Raw genomic sequence first — 24358 nt, forward strand, 5'->3', positions numbered from 1 at the left:
AAGCAAGAGAAGCCGCTGCTCCGACTCTGGTACCGGAGGCGCCATCTTGTGCTTTTGCAGCTACTCTATCACAGCAGAAGGAGAGGCAATGGAAGGTTGTTGCAAACAGCACAGGATGGTGCCACCAATGCCAGCGCCGGGCAGCGGCTTCTTTTGCTTCGCTGCCGGCGAATACGATAAGAACATCTGGCTTCTTCTGATTGAATCAGGCAAGTACCCCAAGCAAATTTGGTATCAAAAAATACTGACGACTAAATGGCATTTCTTTGTGATATTTGAGCTGTGAGGATTCCGCGGTTTAGCTGGGAAAAGCTCAAATTTCGAAACAGAAATAGCATTTGGTCATCAGTATTTTTTAATACCAGATTTGTTTGGGCTACTTGCCTGATTCAGTCAGAAGAAGCCAGATGTTCTTATCGTATTCGGCGGCAGTGAAGCAAGAGAAGCCGCTGCTCCGACTCTGGTACCGGAGGCGCCATCTTGTGCTTTTGCAGCTACTCTATCACAGCAGAAGGAGAGGCAATGGAAGGTTGTTGCAAACAGCACAGGATGGTGCCACCAATGCCAGCGCCGGGCAGCGGCTTCTTTTGCTTCGCCGCCGGCGAATACGATAAGAACATCTGGCTTCTTCTGATTGAATCAGGCAAGTACCCCAAGCAAATTTGGTATCAAAAAATACTGACGACTAAATGGCATTTCTTTGTGATATTTGAGCTGTGAGGATTCCGCGGTTTAGCTGGGAAAAGCATTCTACAGCACGCCTGTGAAACGCGCTATAGAGGCCGAGGTAATACTCCGGCTCAAGCAGCAGAAGGAGGACCCTAAGGATGCCTGGAGGCCGGCCACCCAGGACACAGGAAGGATATGCATTTCCAGCTGGAACACGCAAGGCGCAGCAGTCTAGAAACATTGGGATGAGCCTGCATACCCAACAGAGCAGAGCAGGGAGCTGCATACCCATCCAAGGTGGCATGGCATAGTAGATGGGAGTGAGATACTATTGGAAAATGCAGGTACATTCGCATGTCCAGGAAGGAGATGGTCGAGCAATTTCACAATGCAGAAAGGGAGACGCCCTCGCACACTCCGCAGGAGAGTGGGCCACTCAAGGATCAACTGGTGTTTTCACAGCTACCAGAAGCTTTATACCACAGACAGGCAACACAGCCCCAAGCAGTCTTAGTCGGATGAAAATATATTGAAACTAGGGGCCCTGGATTTTGTGGGCCAAAGGCCAGGGCAACATTGCTGGAAACTGTGAGTTAACAAGAAGCTGCAAACATGACAAGACAGGCAGCGACTGGTGGTTCTGCATGCTGGACATGGAAGATGGAGCGCAGCCCGAGGAGGTAGCAGACGCTTTAAAACAATGACTAGGGACAACAACAGTTCCCATTGTTATGTCGTCTGGGCTCTTCTGGAAGATGCAGAAATGGAACCACAACTTAGTGAGAAATGTAGAGCCTTGAATGGCTTGACTGAGGGGTTGTGTCATGAGTTGGACTCAAGAGCAAAGTTTTTAAAGCATGCAGGACAAGTGACGGGAGACAGGAACTGGTAGATGGCTATATGCAAAGGAGACAGCTACATAGCTAGACATGAAACTTGGCAGGAGGTCGTGGGCTTTTTTTAGGATGTCCTCCAAGCTCCAGCAACAGACGAGAGCCCCATGTCGGGCAACACCAGCTCACAACAAAGGCCTCTGCACTCTCAGTCATGCAGGCACTGGGACAGGCTCTAAGTGAGGCCACCAGCAAAGGGGCCGGGCAAAATGCAGCCACAGGACAGGCACAAGGGGAGGACGACAGACATGCCAATCAACAGCAGTGGCTTATACGAAAACAATAACGGACTGAGGAGAACAGTACCAGAACAAAATAAATAGACCAAAGAAAAACAAAAACGTATTATATTTCTAAATATGCAGGAAGGCAGAGAAGACATTTGAAAACTTACAGAAGAACAATATCACTGTAGCTGGCCTCGCAGGAGCACATTTGAGAAACACAGAGGGGAGGCCAGGCAGCCAGTGGGAAAGAGCTAAAAAAACATGTACTGAGCACATGTGGATGAGAGGCAACATTGGCAGCTGCAGTGTTCCTCTGTCTACATATGGGCAGAAAAAGCAGCAAACCAAAGAACATATTAACCCCATGTTTGTGATAAAGGGCAACTTCAGTGCACATATTGACACTCTGGACAAATCCACAGACCTAACACAGCCAGTGATAGTCAACACGACAACAGGGGGAAAGCAACCGAAGAGAGGCCTTCAACAATTGACTGCTGCATCTAGAATTGTTTGATAAGCATAAGAAAATGGAGTTCAATGAAGATGGAAACAGAAGCGTAGGAAGTAACCACAAAAGCTTCACTTTTTCTTTCGGAAAAACAGCACTGAACAAGCTAGGCCAACCATGGCAAGACCCCAGACCACTCATACCTTCCACACAAGTAGAGCAGCCTTCAACACTACTGGAGAAGGATGCAGAGAATATCGAAGTAAATAGATACGATGGTTTTATAAGATGGATATGCCACAAGGCTTAAACTATGCAGACCTGCCGGGATGGTGCAGTGGTTAGGATGCTCGACTGCTGTGCCTAAGGATGCGGGATCGAATTCGGCCTCGGCGGCCGCTTCTCGATGGAAGCGAAAAGCAAGGCGCCCGTGTGCTGTGCGATGTTAGTGCACGATGATAGAACCCCAGATGGTCAAAATTTCCGGAGCCCTCCACTACAGCGTCTCTTATAGCCTAAGTCACTTTGGGACGTTAAACCCCATAAACCAACCGACTAAACTATGCTGACAACAGCCCCTGCAGTCGAGGCCAGAGAAGAAGGCGGCGAGACTAACAATGGCTGCAGCTACAAACATGCAGGGAATACAGACATACAAAATGGAACACAAACAGCACAGACCAAAAGCTTATGGGAAAAGTACCGAGTTGACAAACAAGAACAGCATCACTGGTGCAAAGGAAAATCAAGCACATCGGCCAGAAATTCCTACAGGACCTCTAAAAAGCAGGATGAGATGCCCCCAGGAAGTCCTGGCAGCAAGTATAGTCATACACAGCCAGAAGAGAGAGACAGGTCAGTCTATAAGGCACCGAGGCATGCCTGGAATTACGTAGCACAAAAGCTGTCAGAAGTAAACATGCAGAAACAAGGAACTAGTGCTACTCAATGCAACAACAGAGATCACCTGCCATGAGAACGCAATAAAACACATGAAGCGATTAGATGGAATCCCTGATTGTGAAGAAAATAGGCCCCAGGACACGTGACCTCTTCAATGAAAGCCACTCACAAATATGGATGATCCATAAAAAAGAGCAAGCTGAAGAACTCTCGCCCGCAGTGGCATCAATGGTATACCTAAGCCAGTGGGCTGAAAATGAAACTGCTTCAGGAGGGGACTGGATGATAATCTATTCACCCAGGCGGTGCAAAAGGATTTTTTGGATGTGTCGCAGGCTTACGACTCAACATGCTCTGGGAAAATCTGAGGAGGTTTACTGGATGAGCAACTAAAGCTGTAATACAGGGGGACAATGCCAAAGCCTGTAAACAGAAGACTCAAACAAGGATGTCCCATGTTTCCTGTTTGTGATGTCATTGGTGAGAACCACCTGTGGGCTTCATTCTGACATGCAGAGGAAGGACACACAAAAGAAAGCCTTATTTTATGCAGACAACATTGTCATCTTGGTCATAGAAGAGAGGACCCGCCTGAGAAGTCGGCGCTTATGAACGAGTGAAGCTCTGGCGAGACTGAGCTGCCACCTACTGTACGTATTTTGGTTGCCATGGAACTCGGGATGGTGTTGAAGGCACTCTTGGTGGTACCTGGACCGACCTTTTGGCAATGTCGTGCTGTGCGTCGGGGACCCGAAGCCCTCGCGCAAAGTGCTCTGGGCGTCCACGAAGGAGCCCCAAATGAGGCAGTACAGGGTGACATGGGATGGTCGTCTTTTGAAGCGCGAGAGGCCATCGCCAAACTGACTTTTGAGCGGCAATTGAGCCCACTACTGACGGCAGATGGGCCAGGGAACAAGTACACGATTCTACGGTACGCAAACATCAAATACAAAATACGAAGACTAGGGGAGTGCTATGGTGTAGAACAGGCCAAATTCACAGACATCCTAGAACCCACGTGGGCCAAGAAACTGTGGGAGCGAATCAAACTAGCAGAGGAAAACAAGTGGCACACCACTGACAAGACATCACTGCACCTTCAAGAAGGACATCAAAAAGGAAAACATATACGACAATTCCAGAGGAAGCGGGCTCCTGTGCGAGGCAAGAAGTGGGATGCTGCAGACTCGATCGCTCCGGGTTAAGCATACAGAGGGACTCTAACAAGGGAGTAATTACTCAGTGACATCCACCCAAGCGCAGCCGTACGGCTACAAAGGAAAGCTATACAGCTTTCTCGGAAGCTTTGTAGTTAAAGAAAAATTCATCCTGATTCGGGAATCTAACCTGGCACCACTGCCTTTCCGGGGCAGTCACTCTACCGACTGAGCTAACCGGGACGGCCAGCAGATCAGACAGTAGGGAGAGAGCTAATGGATCTTTAACTCAGTCTTTAACCGTTAACCTTACGTTGAAGCACTCGTGAGTCATTTGCTGGAGAAGCACTAGAAAAACGGAAGGTGATGCCCATGAGTTCGTTGCAATTGCGTGCGTGGCTGCGGGGGAGGCGAGACAGAGCCGGCGGCGACTGGGCAGCTCTTGTTCAGTGCGGGCATGCAGTGAAGAGCAATCGCATCGCGTCGGGTTTTGTGATAACGATAGTGAAGCGGCGGCGGCACATTATTTCGTGCGCTGGCCATGGCCAGACTCAACATAGTTTTGCAAAAATGCTTTACCAGCCGAAAATAATTAAGTCTGACAAACACACGCATAACAGCAAGTCACGAGGTAGCGATTCGTATACACCAAGCATACACCATTTAGTATTTAGTGTGTGAATCCTAAACTCCGGCAAGAATGCGCCGATTCGCGGATTACGACTGCACCCTCACCGTGTTTGTTTACATAGCTTTTGCAATGACTGAATGTATGCTGCTCGTTCACACGGCATAAAATGCAAGCTGAGCTAGCAATACTAAAACTATCCTCTTCTTTTCGCATCAGTTGCACCTTTATTTGTTCACAAACTACAACTGAGCTGCAAGAAGCGCCGTGGATGCTACGTCCCCTGCCTTTGCGGCGCCGACAGCTGTCGGCTGCGCTCGCTAGACAGGGTCACATATATCGACGCTTCCCGCTCAATGTGCACTCGCTTTGTGATGTAAGCAGTCGTCGATTTGGGGTCGCCACTGCCAGAACTACACTCGATGACCACATGCGACCGCTAAAGCTTGTGAATGCGTGCTCCTTAATCGCTGAAACTCTAGACCTGAGTTTGGCGCCGACTAACATTTCTGGCCAAGATCATTGCTGATGACAAGGGAGAACATATAAAGTGTAGCTTCTTGTTTTCCTTTTTCTAGCTCTGTTAATCTACAGACAAGCGCAGCTGTTCAGGCCGTTCACTCGAGTATCCGGTGTCAAGTTCTCGCTCACTCTTTGATCCGATCAAAACAGATCGGACGACCGTCCGCAGATCAGTTCCGTTGGCGTCGCGGGGCCGAAAACCTCACACTACAGTGATAGGCGACCGTTAGCCGTGCTGCCGTCATTGCCAGTGTATTGCGAAAGATCAGTGCGTCAATAAGCTAAGGAATCGTGCAGCCCACTGACTGTGAGTGTGCCTTGTGCTGAAGAAAACATGCCTTACTCTATATCGCTTTCGTGCGGTAACATCTTCATCAAGCACTTCTGCATGAGGGACGACCACTGTGTCAATCGTCCAAAAAGAAAGACGTGTCCTTTGATATTGCAGCCTGCATTGCAGACGACGCTACACGGCGTATCCTCTGTGACTTCACACGAGCAATTCAAAATGGCGGTCGCTCTCGGTTGGAGGAGCTTCCCAATTCTGATTTCTATCGCGTTTTTTTTTGTAATATGCGCCATGCGTTAGGCACTAAAACTTTGCAAGTAGAATCACAGACGTGTATATTATTCGCAGAAGTATAAAACTGCAACAGATCGAATGTCCCTGTCATCACCCCTTTAACAGTTTAGAATTTTTTGAAAGCTCAGTTCTTTCTGCAGTGTGAAATTGAGCAATGAATACGTAGCACCACCCGCTAGAGGACATCACTGAGGAGAGAATGCATTGCTGCGCCTGTGGTGGAGTGCCGTGCTGTGAAAGCAATGTGGCCTATTGTAAATACCTGATTTTATAATGTCAGATTTTTCATCCGGACATATTTCAGCCGAAATTCGCAGTTCTGGCCTAGTTATTATTCAGCACTATCAGCACCAGGCTTCTCAGCAAGAGGAGACACTATACTGTTAGATATGTTTTGGTTTCACCATGCTGACCCCGCGATCCTCGCAGCCAGGGTGCCTGCGACGCACATGCGACCAGAAGGAGGTCGATCGCACCTCGCACGATGTAGGGTGGTGAAAGGATCACTCAGCATGTTGCATGGGACTCTCATGAGCCTCTCCAGCTGTGCTGGCCATGCCCTACAGCCGAATCACAGGCACTTTGCCAGTATTCCCAAGGAGAGCATCGGTTGCACTTTTAAAAAATGTGGGGTGTTGAATGCGTTTAAAGCTATCGAAAAAGAGTTTCTGCAGAAAGATGTCTCTAGCAAGGGACTCTCAATATAGACGATTGCGAAAACCGCAAATCTGCGAACACTTCCTGGGCCCACACACCGCCCACCTACGTGCAGTGCTGAACATGCACAGGCGCTGCCGTCCCACGTCCGAACTTGTAGCGGCCTACTGGTTTCATAACATCCGGAGGACAATGGCTTCCATGACTGCTGGAGCAAATGTGAGCTGCTCCTCATGGTGTGTTCTCCGATGCAAGAAGGGGAGTGAATTAGCACTGGCACATGAAGGTTCATGGACAGCTGGTGCGAGGTTGCATTGGACGTGTGGAGCGGTTTCACGAAATGCAGTGCAAATAAAAACTTTTGCTAATCTTTCCTCGCATGGAAGGAAAACTTTTCCGTTTTTGCTATCCTGAAATTACACCTTGTATTATGTGCGGGTTTTTATGGTACTTCTCTGCTGCAGTGAAGTACTTGACAGTAGATTTGTTGCTCTTCCCTTCAAGGCTACCTGGTTGCAAGTGGACTGCGCCGTTCTAATGGTGTCCAGGGCATCCGGATCATTGTCCAGTCAGACAGACCGCCACTTTTCCTGGACAGTCGCATAGAGGCCTTTCTCGTTTACATTGAGGTAGGTCCCTTTTTGTAGGTTGGTGGACACTGTATGGTTTAAGCCAGACATACTAAAGTTGAAGGGGAAGAAGCAATAGATGGCTGATCTGCCAGTGAATGATGCTCCTGCTTAGCATTGCAGCATCTTACATAGAATAATTGCTCCGCAGTACCAATGTAGTATGTAAAATGAGTATAGGAGGCACACCTCTGGAGTCGCCACACTAGCGCTAGTGGCAGCTGAGCAGCCATTAGGGGAGGTGCCAATGTATAGACCAACACCGTGTTTACAAACAAAGGGGGCGCTCGCGGCGTCGCAGCCGACTGGGGGTGAAAAATAGGGTTAGCGCCCATAGGAATACATGGAACCGAAATATTTCTAAGCAGTTTTCTCATTTCACAGGGCACCTGTGATGTCGTTATTCAGTACAAAGCAACTATGAACATCCTAGAACAGATCACGAAAGTATGAAATCTCATTAACGAGGCGAAGTATTTTTAAAATACCGCGAAACGTATGGGGGTACAAGTTGGGAGGGCGACCCGTAGAAATACATGTAAACACAACTTACCGGAACATTTTCCTCATTTCTCATCAGAAGTGGTGGCCGGTCGTTAAACGTTGACCAGCGTTTTGAAGAAGTGTGTGATAAAGTAGGGTGCGTCATTACGGAGGCAGTCCACTTTTAAAACTCCCCGAATAATGTGTGTTATGAATCCACACACCGCCAAAAGGCAAGCTGGGTGTAGCGAATCGCGCAGTTTTGCTTACAGTCTGATATGCTGCCGCTTAGGGTAAATAAGCTTGATAATACTGTCGCTCCAGTGATACGTGCTCGACAGAAATACATTTAAAAAGCAGTTGTCAAACGCCATACGACAATATGAACCGAACGAGATTCGCGCATTGCAGCAGACGACAGCGTATATGGCGATACACACCGCGGCTGCCTCCAGCTCCGGAGCGTCTGCTAGCGACAGCGCCGGTCGCTCATTGCCGTCTGCAACTGTGCGCGGTCAGTTTATCGTGCTGTGAACTGTCCCGCAAGTCGTCAGACTTGCAGTACTTGCAAGGGAATGTAGTGTGACGTGCAACATGATGTCAGGGCGTGATACAGGACGTTCACCAAAAAATGAGAAGGGTTGAACGCTGCTGAACCGCGCAAAATGTTGCGGTAAGTTGTGTTTACATGTGTTTCTATGGGTCGCCCTCCAAATTCGCACCCGCATACGTTTCGCGGTGTTTTAAAAATACTTCGCCTCGTTAATGAGTTTTGATACTTTCGTGATCTGTTCTAGGATGTTCATGGTTGCTCTGTACCGAATTACGACATCATAGATGACCCGTGAAATTAGAAAACTGCTCTGGAATATTTCGCTTCCATGTATTCCTATGGGCGCTAAGCCTATTTTTCACCCCCAGTCGGACCACGCTGGCGATAGAAGCGCCACCGCATCGTGCTTACGTCACAGATCGGTGTTGGTCTATATGATGTGATGCATGTCGACATAGTCAGTAGTTTGGAACGTCTTTTACAGTGGCTAGATATGGCAGTGTCACAAAAGATATGGTATATTAAACAGTACTTCAAAAGCTTATTAATTCACCAGAAAAAAAGTTTGATTTATAAATGGCCTCGAAAATCTGACAAGAACCATTTGGATTGTGGTAATTTTATTTGGAGCATCAAAGCAGAACTGCTCGAAAATGGTAAGGACTTCCCCAGTGTCCTTCATAGTGCAACACAGCAGTGGTGGTGCCCCCCTCAATGGCAGTGCGAGGCTTCACCGCACGATGTGTTGACAAGCACACATTTTCGGAGATGGAAGCGTGGAAAATGCCTGGATAGGCTGGATAGGTGACGACTTCAGGCATGATATGGCATTGATGGGGATAGGGGCAGCACTACTGATGACAAGATATTGTGACCTTAAAGGTAATTACTTTCACTGAAGTAGAGGTTAAGGCAATTCAGCATATCATTACGGGGGTGGGTTTATTATTTACAGAATAAGTGAAGGTGACTCTTACCGGGAACGGTCAGAGTCAAGCTTGTCACAGTCCTCACAGGCAGTGCCACACAGTGTACAGTCAAACCCGGATATATTGAAACCGGATAATTTGAATTTTGGTTATATCGAACTCACGAAATGTCCCCTTGAAAATCCCATGTAAAAGTGCAGGAAAGCTGCTTCGTATATCGAACTCCAATTTCACTGGCCGTTCAATATATCGAGTTCTGCACCACACACTGGAAGGTGTGCCTTCCCCAAAGACGATCGCATCGCCCTTGGCTTTTTGCTGCGTGACATTTTCCAGCCACACGCAGAATGAGAGAGAATTGTTAGGTGTCGGCTGGTCTAGAGCAGCGCCATGTCCTTTTCCCAAAGGCGTGCACATCTGCGTTGATCGTTTGCGCGCGTCAACACATCACGTTTGCAAGCCATGTGCATGAAGGAACAAGAGGGCTTCGTGCCGGCAACGGCCGGGTACGAAGCAGATGCAGCCAATGCAGCCATGGTGTTCGGGAGAGGGGAAACAATGCGATAGAGTGAAGCACAAGATTGTGCCCATTCTGCCGAGCTTTCTCTCTTTCCCGGTCTTCGTTCGCAGCAGCACGCACTACGCATGCGCTGACAAGCCAGCTCAGCATGCTTTCTCCAGGGTGTGTAGTGAAGCCTCTGTGCGCAGTGGACGACGTGGGCGGTAGATTTTTTTTGTTGCGAGAGATCATTCTTGTTACACTGAACGTGCGGCGTAGCGTAAGCTAGGCGGCTGCAGACGTTAAGAAGCGACAGACTTGTTTTTGTTTTTCTTTGCTAGTTCATCCTTGTCATCATGCTGAACGTGGGGCATAGTGTAAGTTATGGCGGCTGCGGACGTTAAGAAGTGGCAGAGAGTCGATCATCCTTGTCGTACTGAACGTGTGGCGTAGTGTAAGCTAAGGCGGCTCCGGACGTGAAGAAGCGGCAGTTTTTTTCTGTGAGAGTCATTCATCTTTGTCATCAGGCTGAATGTGCGGTGCAGCGTGGTGGCTGTGGACGTTATGAAGTGACATATTTGTTTTTTGTTTTTTCGAGTCCATTTTTGTTATGCTGAACGTGCGGCGTAGCATAAACTTGGCAACTTTTTCTTTTTTTTTGCGAGAGTCGATCATCCTTGTCGTGCTGAAAGTGCGGCGTAGCGTAAGCTATGTGGATATTAAGAAGTGGCAATTTTGTTTTGTGAGAGTCCATCCTTTTCGTCGTGCTGAATGTGCGGCGTAGCATAAGCTATGGTGGCTGCGAACATTAAGAAACAAATATTTTGTTTTGTTTTGTTATTGTTTGTTTTTTCGAGTTGTGCATTTTTGTCATCGTGCTAAAATGTGCGGCATAGCATAAGCTATGGCGGCTGCGGGCGTTAAGAAGCGTCAGGTTTTTTTTTTTTTTTTTGCGAGAGTCGATCATCCTTGTCGCGCTGAACGTGCAGCATAGCGCAAGCTAAGGCGGCTGTGGACGTTAAGAAGCGACAGATTTGTTTTGTATTTTTTTGTGAGTCCATCCTTGTCATTGGGCTGAATGTGCAATGTAGTGTAACCAATGGCGGCTGTGGACGTTAAGAAGTGACAGATTTGTTTTTTGTTTTTTTCGAGTACATTTTTGTCATGCTGAATACGCGGTGTAGTGCAAGCTATGGTGCTGCGGATGTTAAAAAGTGGCAATTTTTTTTTTGCAAGAGTCGATCATCCTTGTTGTGCTGAACGTGCGGCGTAGCGTAAGCTGTGGCAGCTGTGGATGTTCAAAAGCGGCAGTTTTTTTTTTGTGAGAGTCGTCCCCTTAAAAGGACAGATTAACACTGCTAATCCTCTTCGTCGGGCTGAATGTGCGACATAGCGTAAGCTGTGGCGGCTGCTGACGTTAAGAAGCAACAGATTTGTTTTGTTTTTTTCGGGCCGTTCATTTTTGCCATGCTGAATGTGCAGTGTAGCTTAAGCTATGGCGGCTGCGGACGTTAAGAAGCGACAAACTCTTTTTTTTTTTTGCGAGAGTCCATCATTCTTGTCAAGCTGAACATGCGGCGTAGCGTAAGCTGTGGCGGCTGCGGACATTTAGAAGCAGCAATTTTTTTTGTGAGAGTCGTCCATCCTTTTCGTCGTGCTGAATGTGTGGTGTAGCATATGCTGGGGCGGCTGCGGACATTTAGAAGCGACAGTTTTTTTTTTTGTGAAAGTCGTCTATCTTATTCGTGGTGCTGAATGTGTGGCGTAGCATAAGCTGGGGCGGCTGCGGACATTTAGAAGCGGCAGTTTTTTTGTGAGAGTCGTCTGTCCTTTTCGACGGGCTGAATGTGCGGCGTAGGGTAAGCTATGGCGGCTGCGGACGTTAAGAAGCGACAAACTTTTTTTTTTTTGCGAGAGTCTATCATTCTTGTCAAGCTGAACATGCGGCGTAGCGTAAGCTGTGGCGGCTGCGGACATTTAGAAGCAGCAATTTTTTTTGTGAGAGTCGTGCATCCTTTTCGTCGTGCTGAATGTGTGGCGTAGCATATGCTGGGGCGGCTGCGGACATTTAGAAGCGGCAGTTTTTTTTTTTTTTTTTTTTTTTTGCGAAAGTCGTCTATCTTTTTCGTGGTGCTGAATGTGTGGCGTAGCATAAGCTGGGGCGGCTGCGGACATTTAGAAGCGGCAGTTTTTTTGTGAGAGTCGTCTGTCCTTTTCGTCGTGCTGAATGTGCGGCGTAGCATAAGCTGGGGCGGCTGCAGACATTTAGAAGCGGCAGTTTTTTTTTGTGAGTCGTCTATCCTTTTCGTCATGCTGAATATGCGGCGTAGCATAAGCTGGGGCGGCTGCAGACATTTAGAAGCGGCAGTTTTTTTTTTTGTGAGTCGTCTATCCTTTTCGTCATGCTGAATGTGCGGCTAGCATAAGCTGGGGCGGCTGCGGACATTTAGAAGCGGCAGTTTTTTTTTGTGAGCGTCGTCCATCCTTTTTGTCGTGCTGAATATGCGGCGTAGCATAAGCTGGGGCGGCTGCGGACGTTTAGAAGCGGCAATTTTTTTTTGTGAGAGTCTATCCTTTTTGTCGTGCTGAATGTGCTGTGTAGCATAAGCTGGGGCGGTTGCGAACATTTGAGTGGCAGTTTTTTTGTGTAAGAGTTGTCCATTCTTTTCGTCGGGCTGAATGGCAACATGGCGTAAGCTATTGTTTCTGCGGACTTAAGAAGGGACCGTATTTTTTTTTTCCGAGTGCATTTTTGTCATCATGCTGAACGTGCAGCGTAGCATAAGCTATGGGGGCTACGGACGTTAAGGAGCGGCATTTTGTTTTTGGCAGGAGTCTATCATCCTTGTCGCAATGAACGTGCGGCGTAGCGTAAGCTATGGTGGCTGCGGACATAAAGTGGCAGTATTTTTTTTGTGTGTGTGTGTGAGTCGTCTATCCTTTTTCGTTGGACTGAATGTGTGGCATAGCGTAAGCTATGGTGGCTACAGACGTTAAGAAGTGACAGATTTGTTTTTTGTTTTCTTGTTTGTTTGTTTTTTGCGAGTCGTCCTGTTTTGTCGTCATGCTGAACATGTAGCTTAGCACAAGTTATGGTGGCTGCAGACGTTAACACTTTCTTGTCCGTGCCTATTCCCATATAGCCCGCTATAGATGGTTTCATGATTCGAATTTTCCCACTTTCGAAGCACTTCTTGACAATTGGCGTCATCCAGTGAAAAATAGAGGAACCCTTCTTTCAGTCCTTTCAGTTTTGCTTTTGGTTTTATTTTTTCCGCCGTGCCACGCCCATCTAGAAAGTCTTCGGAATCAGGTGATCGGTGCTCCTTGTTTACATCATGACGTCGCGCGCTCCTGCTGCGCGGAAACGGCACGTTTTTGCAGAAGTTAATGCATCGAAGAGCTCGTTTTTGGATGCGAACAGCAGCAGTGATGACTCGGAAGATGAATTCAGCTCTTCAGACTTTAGCAGTGATGGCGGAACTATGTCAAACCGATCCGGAATGTCGACAGCTATGCCTTGATAAGTTTCACTTTTGCCCCCGAAAAGCTACGCTTTTGCTGCGTGCTGATCGGAAGAGATCACTGCTCTGAAGGTCACAACTATTATCTGCAGTTCAGTTCAGTTCAGTCGTTCAGTCGTGTCCGACTCTTCGTGACCCTATGGACCATATCACGCCACGCTTTCCGGTCTCTCACTATCTTCCTAACATCACATAACTTCATCTGCAGCGCCTCGAGGATGCCATCTAACCACCGCTTTCGCTGCCTACCCCTTCTCCGGTGACCCTCAACCTTTCCCTGCAGGGTGACATCTTTTGGGCAGAATTACTTGCCGCCGGCAGCACAGGGAGTCGTGTTTTATGCTAGAGGACAGCCAGGGGTCGACTTCGGCGTAGTCGGCCTCGACTACTGTTTTCATTCCCAACTCGGCGAATAATGTACACAGAAAGCTTGAATTTGCTGCCCTGTTGCGTTGGTTCCTGTTGTAAAAAAAACATATATTTTGAAAATGTTTTCTTTGTGTCAAAAAACTTTGATGCTTTTGTGTTTGTTTCTTTTATCTACAATTTTTGTGCTGAGTTTTTTTTTTTCATTACTTACTCAATAAATATGTTGACTGTCACTAATACCACTGTGAAGAGGAATTCCTCCTCTACAATTTGATACTGACACTCCTGTACCAAACAAGTTTTGTTGAGGAAAAAAAATATAATGACACCACCCAAAAAGCACCCCTTTTCCTGTGGACAGGAAAGCGTTAAAAAGTGACATTTTTTTTTTGCGAGAGTTGATCATCCTTGTCACGCTGAACGTGCGGCGTAGCAGTAGCTACGGCGGCTGCGGACGTTAACAAACGGGAATTCTTTATTTTTTTATGAGTGTCATTCACAATTTTCGTCGTGCTGAATGTGTGGCGTAGCGTAAGCTATGGCGGCTGCAGACATTAAGAAGCGGCAGATTTTTAATTTTTTTTTTCGAGTCCATTTTTGTCGTGCTAAACATGCAGCATAGCATAAGCTGTGGCGGCTGCGGATGTTAAGAAGCGGCAATATTTTTTTTTTTTTTTTTTGCGAGAGGAGTCCATTTTTGCATCTGTGAATCAGCGAAAGCATGCAGTCAGCTGCCATCATGACACTGGCTTTTAGCATTGTTCGCTTCAAACGGCATTTGCAGCTATCACGCTTCCCAAGGATTTTGTGGCAGTGGACCCGCCCCAAGTGTGGTGTGATAAATCGAACTAGGCCTGTGCAATCAAGCCATCACAGTTCGCTCCCTGCCACTGCAGGAGCTAACGTCAAAAGTATAGTCAAAAGATAAACATGCCATGATGTTATCGCTGTGCCGCATCTTGGTGCGCTGCCACTAAATGAGCTGTGGATGCGGCGACCGAAATGGAGGGGCGCGCAGCCAACTAACACTTTTTTTTTTTTTTTCAAATTCTTGGCGGCAAAAGTGGAGGGTGAGTTCATTATGCGAGTGGGGTTGATTATGCAATAAATACGGTATTTTTCACGATCACAAGCGGCATCTCAAGCCCATTTCTTTAAACTAAATTATCGATGAACTATTTCTCGATCCCCTTCGAGTTCAATACATATATCCGGGTCCGACTGTAATTGGCATAATAGTTGTCCCCGAGACAGGCGAAGTTTATCACCGATCAACTCCACAGGAGCTAAGATACAGCACTTCAATCTTGCCACGTGAGCCAGCTGTGTCTATCATGAGGAGCGGTTTGTCGATGTCACTTTAGTGATAACATAGGTTAGGCCACTCACCCAACTTAAAATAACAAAATGTCCAGCGTATTGTGCAGTCTGTGGTGTCGCATTGGCGCCCAAAGCCAAACCAAATCTCCAGGCTGCAGCATGTGTCGCGTCATATTAGACCTTTGCATGGCCATAATTTGTAAACGAGTGAGACGATGTGGTTCTTGAGCGAGACAGAGACGTTGCGACTCAAATCGTGCATGGAGAATGGAAGAATTGCATCCAGGAAGGTTGATAGTAAGCGTGCATAGAAGAAGAAGAAGAACGAAGAATATCCAGCTTACGGTAGTAAAAAAGAGAGGTGATCTAACAGTGCCACGAGGAGTGGCCGCTTTGTGTGACTTTTACACATGACGTGGCCGCCAGGGGCAGCACCAGTACTGGGGGCCTGTCTCGTAGCTCGTTTTGCTGGCGCTTCTATGGCTGCGCCTGAGACGGGTGCTTGAGTTTGACACATAGGGGCGTTCGCCTGCTTGTAACAATATCTTTTTAGAGCGCAGCTCTTGGGCGCCCGTTGCTGGGTTTCGCGTCGGCGTCATAGGCCTCATAACCAACTATGCCCCCCTTTCACCCCCCCAGTTCGAGCCGGCGCTACGGCAACGGAAGCCTCGCAGGAAGAGGGGGGGGGGATACACTCGGCGGCGACTGATGGGGGCAGGAGCGCGCGCAGCAAGCGGAGAACACGAGGAAAAAAAGGGGGGGGGGGGGGTGCCGGAGGCAGAGCTAGCAGCGACTGACTGGTGCCGCTACCGCCCTAGCGAGTCAAGACATCGTGACTGCGTAGAACACCGTCACCGCCATGCAGAAAGAGGAGGAGGGGGTCCCTCCCTCTTGCGTGGCAACGAGGGTGCTGTTCGGTTGCCGAAACGCCGGCTCGCTCTCAGCGGATCACGGTGCATCCCGTTTTTCACTCGCTTCACTCGCTAGCGGCCTCAGTCAGTCACTGCTATTTGTTCGTCGTGCAACGTTCCTATGGGCCCACGCGTTGCTTCCCGCAACCTTACGATAACTCGATTGCACTTCATTTCTCCGACCACAAAGCTTCTTTCATGACAGCCAAGAACTGTTAGTGGAGTGTTTCTTGATGGAATATGTGTGAAAAATTAAAAAAAGTTGTCTGTAATTGTGAATACATGTCTTGCTCGAAATCTTTGCCTCAGTCTATCGAAAAGGTGAAACAGCTGATGAGCTGCGCTCAAATTTCGCATTAGGAAGTAACGTAATTGTGGGCAATTTTTTTGGTTGGAGGTATGTACCTTGATATTTCTGCCCATGTTCTGGGTCATAATTCGACCCGGGGCAGCATGAATGATTTCTTAACCGATATACAACTTGGAGGCTTACGCGATAGCTTGGCAATATAATGCTTACGGAAAGCACTCGAGTGAACGCCATGTAAAAGGCGTTCAAAGGAGTGCAAAAAAACTAGATTAGCTTCCACAGCTGCCAACATGCGCAAGTTGTCCGAAGCTATCGGGAAATGAAAAGGAATGCGGACACTGTGGAGCGCGTACAAGCTTCGCTATTTGAATTTCTTCTCACCGCACTTCTATTCGTGTGGTAGAAGCGCAATAAAAAGAAATTCGAACAGCAAAGCACGCTGTTTGAATAACATGCTAACCACATCGGTTATAGTAAGGACGACTCTAGTGCTTTTTTGCTGCCACCCAAACATAAACATAACGACAAGATATTCAAACATCAGAGCCTATAGGCGCGAGTGTTCACATTATTTTTTAGAGTGCAGCCCTTTGGCGCCCGTTCCTGGGTTTCGCGGCGGCGTCGCGCGTCGGCATCGTTGGCCTCGTAACCAGTTCCGCCCTCCCTTTCAGCCCCCTCAGTTCGAGCCAGTGCTTTGGCAACCGGACCCTCGCAGGAAAAAGGGGGGGGGGGGGGGGGGGGGGGCAGGAGCGCGCAGCAACCGGAGACCACGAGAAAAGGAGGGGGGGGGGGGGGGGGTTGTTGGAGGCAGCGCTAGCAGCGACCTGACGCCGCTAGCGAGTCAAGGACATGCTGCATAGAACACCGTCGCCGTCATGTAGAAAGAGGAGGCGGGGCTCCCCCTCCTCTTCATGCGTGGCGGCGAGGGTGCTCTGTGGTTGCCGAAACGCCGCGGCTCGCTATCAGTGGATCACGGTGCGTGCATCCCGCTCTCACTCGCTTCACACTCTAGTGGCGTCAGCGGCATCAGTCAGTCGCTGCTATCTGTTCGTCGCGCAACGTTCCTATGGACCCACGCGCTGCCTCCCGCAACCTCCCGATAACTCAATTGCTCTCTTCATTTCTCCAACCACAAAGCTTGTTTCATGACAGCTAAGAACTGTTAGTGGAGTGTTTCTTGAAGCCATACGTGTGAAAAAATAAAAAAAGTGTAATTGTTTATACATGTCTTGCTCGAAATCTTTGCCTCAATCTATTGAAAAGGTGAAACTGCTGATAAGCTGCGCTCAAATTTTGCATTAGGAATTAACGTGATCGTGGGCAATTTTTTATCACGTAGTAAAACATTATGGCACTTCAAGCTAGGATGCTACAATCGATTGTTTTACTTGTATATTGAATGCGTTACCAGAGAAAGCTTTGTAGTCCGTAGTCCTTTTTTTTTATTTTATTTTTTTTTGTTGACAAGAAAAAGCGTACGTGTCATCGTTCTTGATAAAAAAGACGCACACACACACACACACATGCAGCGGCCAGATTGGACGCTATCAAATATTGGCGAGCACACTCCGTCGGCTCAAAGTTACTCCGCAGCTGTTACTCCGCAGTTCCGCAGGTCACCAACATTCTTTGCAGTTTATCTCCTGAGTTACTTAGCAAGGCAATGTCATCAGCAAATCGCAGATTACTGAGGTGTGCTCCATCTACCCTTATCCCTAACTGCTCCCATTCTAAATCTCTGAATACTTCCTCTAAGCAAGCTGTGAATAGTACTGGGTAAATCGTGTCTCCTTGCCTAACACCTTTCTTTATGGAAATTTTGTTACTTTCTTTATGCAGAACTATGGTTGCTGTGCAGCCACTATATATATCTTCCAGCACTTTCACGTACGGCTTGTCTACCTCCTGATTTTGCAGTGCCTGCATTACCACCGAGTTTTCTACTGTGTCAAATGCTTTTTCGTAATCAGTGAATGCTACGTATAAGAGTTGGTTATATTCCCAGCATTTTTCTATTACCTGGTTGATGGTATGGATATGATCGATAGCAGAGTACTGTTTCCGAAAACCTGCTTGATCCTTTGCTTGATTGCAGTCTAAGGTTGTCCTGATTCTATTAGTGATTACCTTAGTAAATACCTTATACGTAACAGACAGTAAGCTGATTGGTCTGTAATTTTTAATGTCCTTAGCGTCTCTTTTCTTATGAATGAGGATAATGTTTGCGTTCTTCCATGGTTCCGGTACCGTCAATGACACCAGGCACTGCGTATACAGGGTGGCCAGTTTTTCTAGCATGCTATCCCCCCCGTCCTTCAATAAATCTATAGTTATCTGAACCTCTCCAGCTGCTTTCCCCCTTTTCATAGTTTCTATTGCTTTCTTAACCTCGTCCTTTGTCACTGGTGGAATGTCTGACTGTTTTTCCCTACCGCTAATCTCATTACGGTCCTGACTACTTTGGCTACTGTAGAGATCAGTATAGAACTTCTCGGTTACTTTGACTATCTTGTCCATATTCGTGATGTTGTTGCCCACCTTATCCCTTAGCGCATACATCTGATTTTTGCCTATGCCCAATTTCTTCTTCACCGCTTTAAGGCTTCCCCCGTTATTTACAGCATGCTCAATTTTCTTCATGTTGTACTTCCTGATATCGGCCACTTTGCACTTATTGATTAGCTTTGATATCTCTGCCAGTTCTATCCGGTCTGTTGAATTGGAAGCTTTCATACTCTGGCTTTTCTTAATCAAATCTTTCGTCTCCTTAGACCGGTATCCTCTCTAACTATCCTACTGCCTACTTCTACAGCGCACTCAGTAATGATATCTCTGAAATTATTGTTTATTGTTTCTAGGGCAATGTCGCCATCCTCGGTTAGAGCTGAATATCTATTCTGTAGCGAGATCCTGAAATCTTCTGCCCTCGCCCTCACTGCTAATTCGTTGATGGACTAACCCCTACTCCGGTTAGGGAAATTGAACTAATCTGGGTCCCGGCCCACTCGTCTAATCCGGGGAACGAGGCGGCTCACGCGCAAGCCCGAGGTTTCGTCGACCGGGCAGTGAGCGCGCCCTCCGACCCGAATTTCACGAAGGACGGGTTAATTTCTTTTCATGACATTACCCATCACTTCAGGCTGGAAAGGCGCACATATCCGCCCCCCCACAAATCTTTAACAAAGGCACAGGAAGTTACCTGGCGCCGACTACAAACACGCTCTCTCCTAAATCCGGCGGTGCTTGCACTGATGTACCCAGGCCAGTACAATCCAACCTGCAGTAAATGCGGCGAAAGAGCTACATATGATCATATTCTCTGGAACTGCGCAAATGATCCACCTGCGGTGGAATTAATACAGCTCCCTTCTCCCGAGCAGTGGGAAGCCGTGCTGGTCAGCTCGGACCCGCAGATTCGACTACGGGCCATCGAGCGGGCTAATAAGGTCGCCGCCAGCCATGGACTAGCGGCCATCTAGTACGTCTCTCCATCGACCTGCTTGAGCGACGAAATAAATGTTTTCCAATCCAATCCAATCTTTCTTACTAATCTGTTGCTTTCCTTCTTCAGATTTCGACTAATTCGGGACCTCACCATCCTGTGGTCACTACATCGCACGTTCCCGATTACCTCTACATCTTACATAATGGCGGGGTTTGAAGTCAGTATGAAAGTAATTTCATTTTTAGTCTCCCCGTTTGTACTTTTCCATGTCCATTACCGGTTCTTCCGTTTGCTGAAGAAGGTATTTATGATTCTTAAGTTATTGCGCTCTGCAAGCTCAACTAGTTACTCTCCCCTGCTATTCCTAGAACCAATGCCATAGTCGCCTACTGCCTGGTCTCTGCCTGCTTTTTCCCTACCGTGGCATTGATGTCGCCCATTAGTACAGTATACTGCGTCTTTACTTTTCGCATTGCCGATTCTACATCTTCGTAGAAGCTTTGAACTGCCTTGGTCATCATAACTACATGTAGGTGCATAGGCCTGCACAACCTTCAGTTTATACTGCTTATTAGGCCTAATTACGATGCCTGCCACCCTCTCATTAATACTATGGAATTCATCTATATTGCCCGCTATATACTTATTGACAAGGAAATCTACTCCTAGTTCTCGCCTCTCTGGTAAACCTCGATAACACAGTACATGCCCATCCTTCAGTACAGTATATGCCTCATTCGGCCTCCTAACCTCACTAAGCCCTATGACATCCCATTTCATACCCTCTAGTTCGTCTAACAGCACTGCTAAACTAGCTAGGATTCTAGCGTTGAACGTTGCCAGGGTCAGTTTCCAATGGCGGCCTGTCCAGTGGAGCCAGGAATTCTTAGCACCCCCTGCTGCGTCACAGGTCTGACCGCTGCCGTGGTCAGTTTTTCCGCAGCCGCTGGTGACTGAGGGCCGGGGTATTATAGAACTAATCATGGGAGGTTGCGGCCAATTACTGCACCAGGGTGACCGACTCCTGTTCTGATGAGGGAGTGCACTGCCGGAGGTGTGCACCTGCATCAGGTCGCACCCCAAGCCTGTTTATGGAATTCCATCGACACGCGGAAATTTTTTTCTTTTTTTTTTTTTATCCGATGGAGAATTGCGCGGCACCGGGATTCGAACCCCGGTCCTCTTGCATGCGAGGCGGATGTCTTACCACTACGCCACCGCTGCACCGCCTATGGCATCGTCAGAATGCAGAAGGTAAATGTCCTTCTTTGAAACAATGTTTAACCAACGATAATCAACACGAAATCTTCATGAGTTGTCCTCCTCCTGCAACAAGATGACGGGGGCAGCCCAAGGACTCCGGTAAAACACCTTTCTTCAACATCACCTGAACTTCTTGTTTGGTTACACGGTGCTCAAGCTAACGACACTCGGTAGGGCTTCTGTCTGATTGCGGTTGCGTCAGTAGTGCTGATCTTATTTGACTTGCGGGGATGTGGCTTTTTGAAATGCACACATGTGGGCACAACTATGACCTCGATGCCACGGAGCACTAGTAATACAGTTGAACCCGGATATATCGAACTCGAAGGGGATCGCGAAATAGTTCGATATATCGATAATTCGATACACAGAAATTGGCTTGGGACGGCACTTACGATGCGAAAAAACGATACCGTATTTGTCGCGTAATCAACTCACCCGCATAATGAACCCACCCTCCACTTTTGCGCTCGAGAATTTGGAAAAAAAAAAGCGTTAAGGCCAGCTCTCTCACATGCAAGCGATTAAGCGACCTCAGCAACAGAGCAAAAAATTTCCAACTTTGGAACTGCGTCTCTCTGCCGTTCGAGCCACCGCGGCAGCTCAAAACAAGGTTTCTGTGTCGCCGCGGCAGAAATCGCCAGCGTTTTCGCTTGCATGTTGCACTCTGTTTCAGTCATCTCATCCACAGCTCATTTCTTGGCAGCGTGCCAAGATGCTGCGCAGCGATAACGTCGCGGTGTGTTTAGCTTTTGATAGCTCCTGCGGCGGCGGGGAGCGAACAAAGACTGCCCGTGATGGCTTGATTGCACAAGCCTGGTTCCATTTATCACGCCGCGCTTGGGGCGGGCGTAGTTCACTGCCACAAAATCATTGGAAAGCTTGATACAGCAGCTGCAAATGCTGTTTGAAACGATAAATGCTAAAAGCCGGTGTCATGATCGCAGCTGACCACGTGTTTTCGTTGATTCATACAGGCAAGGATAAACGACTCCCGCAAGAAAAAAAAAATGCCGCTTCATTACGCTATATCTTACGCTACGCCGCATGTAAAGCACAACGATAAAAATAGATGGCTCTTGAAAAAAAAAAAAAATAATCTGCCGCTTTTTAACTTCCGCAGGCGCTGTAGCTACTTCGGTCAGCCGCCGCGCGCAGAGGGTTCGCAACACACGCTGGAGAAAGCGTCCGACGTTCTGTCTGAAAACGGGCCTTGGCGCATGCGTAGCGCGTGCTACTGCGAACGAAGGCCGGGAAAGAGGAAGGAGAGAGCTCGGCAAAAGAATGGGCACACCCTTGCGCTTCGCTCTGTCGCGTTTTGTCCCCACTCGTTCCCACCGGTTCTCTCTGGTTCATTCACGCACATGGCTTGCAAACGTCACGTGCTGGCGCTCGGGAAACGATAACCGCAAATGTGCACGCCTTTAGGGAATGGGCGCGGCCCTGCCCTGCCTCATTACTTCCGCACGTGGCTTGAAAACATCACGCGGCAAACGGCCGAGGGTGATGCGATCGTCTTTGGGAAAGGCACACTTTCCAGTGCGTGGTGCGGAGTTCGATATATCGAACGACCAGTGGAATTGAGTTCGATATATGACACGGCTTTCCTATACTTTTACATGGGATTTTCAAGGGGATATTCCGTGAGTTCGATATAACCAAAATTCAATATATCTGGGTTCGACTGTATTTTTTTAGCAGCGTTGTTCATGTCGGCTTACAGAGTGGGCGCCTGCTCATTCAGCAGAGCTGTGGCACAAACATTGCAGCCATGGATGGTAACAATCGCCATAAAATGCTCCATCTTTAGGGTTAGGTGATTCTTCCACAAACGTTGGCAAAATATTGCACCATAGAGAAATTTCGCCTGCTGCGCAATCAACTGTCGCTCCACAATCGCTCAGAAAAGCAATGCTGACAATGACATCATGAGTAGCTCGTGCTAAAACTGCAAATTGAGCCCGAAGCATTTCTCCAGCAGTCACAACTGACATGCAACAGTGACCCACAGGGTGCAAATGTTCTCCCCCAACACTGTGAAAGCTGGCACTTGGGTAGCAGGCAAGCATTACTGTGAGTCCAAGGCAATTTTTGTAACAGACTCGTTACAAAAACTGTGGCGCTGGTGTCCGGTAAAGTACTTATGCCATTTACACTAACATGCGCTCTTCAACATCACAGGAGGCAGAGGAATTGATGAAGACTACTGTTCCACGACCTCACCTCCATCGGCTGCTTATACTAATTTCCTGGCAGTGCATAGGCGAGCGTAGATGTGGTGATGGGGACTATTCTCAGTGGTATGAAGCTGCGGTCAAAAGCTGAAGAGTCACTGCGAAAGGGCAAGGCAGTTGACGAGCTTGACTCCATTCAACATTGTCGTCCCGAAAACTTGACAAAGCTTGGGTCCAAGAGGGTGCCAGTGCTAACAAAACCACGTAGTGTGCCCACAACAGCCGCAGTTGTGCGACTCACGAAAAGTGCAGGTTCGGTCTAGAAAACCGAGTGCAGAGGCATGCTCATTACCAAAGGAGGCTGAGTGCTCATCATGCTGTGGCTGAACTGTGCGTTTGGAGCTTACTGGTTGCTCTGCATGGGCTCGGTCATCATTGCAACATTTGGTGCATTTTTAATGCTTCAAACAGTACTGGATAATAACATCCGAGGCATGGCAGAAGGATCCCATAGACACCTGCGTGACGACTGAGAGGGGCTTTAGTTTTATGGTGCCTCCTTGCGAACTGTGATGCAATACAATCGTGTTCGTTGTGATGGCACGAAAACACGTGCCGTCACAGTGACATCACAGTCACGTACTATTGGCGGGCAATTTGAATTTTCTTTCTTTTGGATGAAAAACAAGGCCAATGACAATGGAGCCAGATTGATGCTCAGATAAGGCAGAAAAATGGACACTGTAACTGTCCAGCCAACTTTATTTTTCGAGTTTTATGTTAGCTTAAACGTGATGGCATTCTCAACCAACCTCATCATAGGATCATTCTGGCTCCATCGTCATTAGCCTTGTCGCGTGCGATGTACACGCGTTCTGTGGCTTATTTCTGCAGGCTGAATTAAGGAGGCCTGCAAGCACATATATATGAATCACATGGCTCAAGTGATTTCACTGAAGCTGTGTTACATCGAAAACCAGGCTTTGTTAACTTATGATTGCATACATTATTGCATCACGGCAATGCAAATTAGTAACTGCAGGAAGGCGACCACCTTTTATTCGTCTTCATGTAATCCTCATAATAACAAAATGACGAGCGTAGCGTTTGTGAACGAGACGCGGCAACATTATAAAAGGGCCAGACACTTGTGAACAAACAAAGTACCATCAGTGTCAAAGAAATGCGAACGGGATAATTATAACGCAGCTTTAGAACACCTAGGTAATAAATTCAAACGGGGATCATTAGAAGTTAAT

The 24358-nt window shown here is 47.8% G+C and overlaps 1 protein-coding gene across 1 annotated transcript in view; it reads left to right on the forward strand.

Moving 5' to 3' along the window:
• Positions 1-24358, forward strand: part of Ide (Insulin degrading metalloproteinase) — a 192390-nt gene that overhangs the window by 137589 nt on the left and 30443 nt on the right. The window contains exon 23 of the mRNA XM_084591631.1: positions 7195-7319. Coding sequence (XP_084447757.1) covers positions 7195-7319 — 125 coding nt within the window. The remainder of the gene's footprint in view (positions 1-7194; positions 7320-24358) is intronic.

Source organism: Amblyomma maculatum, chromosome 1, assembly GCF_055883805.1.
Source record: "Amblyomma maculatum isolate TAMU_Amacu chromosome 1, ASM5588380v1, whole genome shotgun sequence".
Taxonomy (NCBI): Eukaryota; Metazoa; Arthropoda; class Arachnida; order Ixodida; family Ixodidae; genus Amblyomma; species Amblyomma maculatum.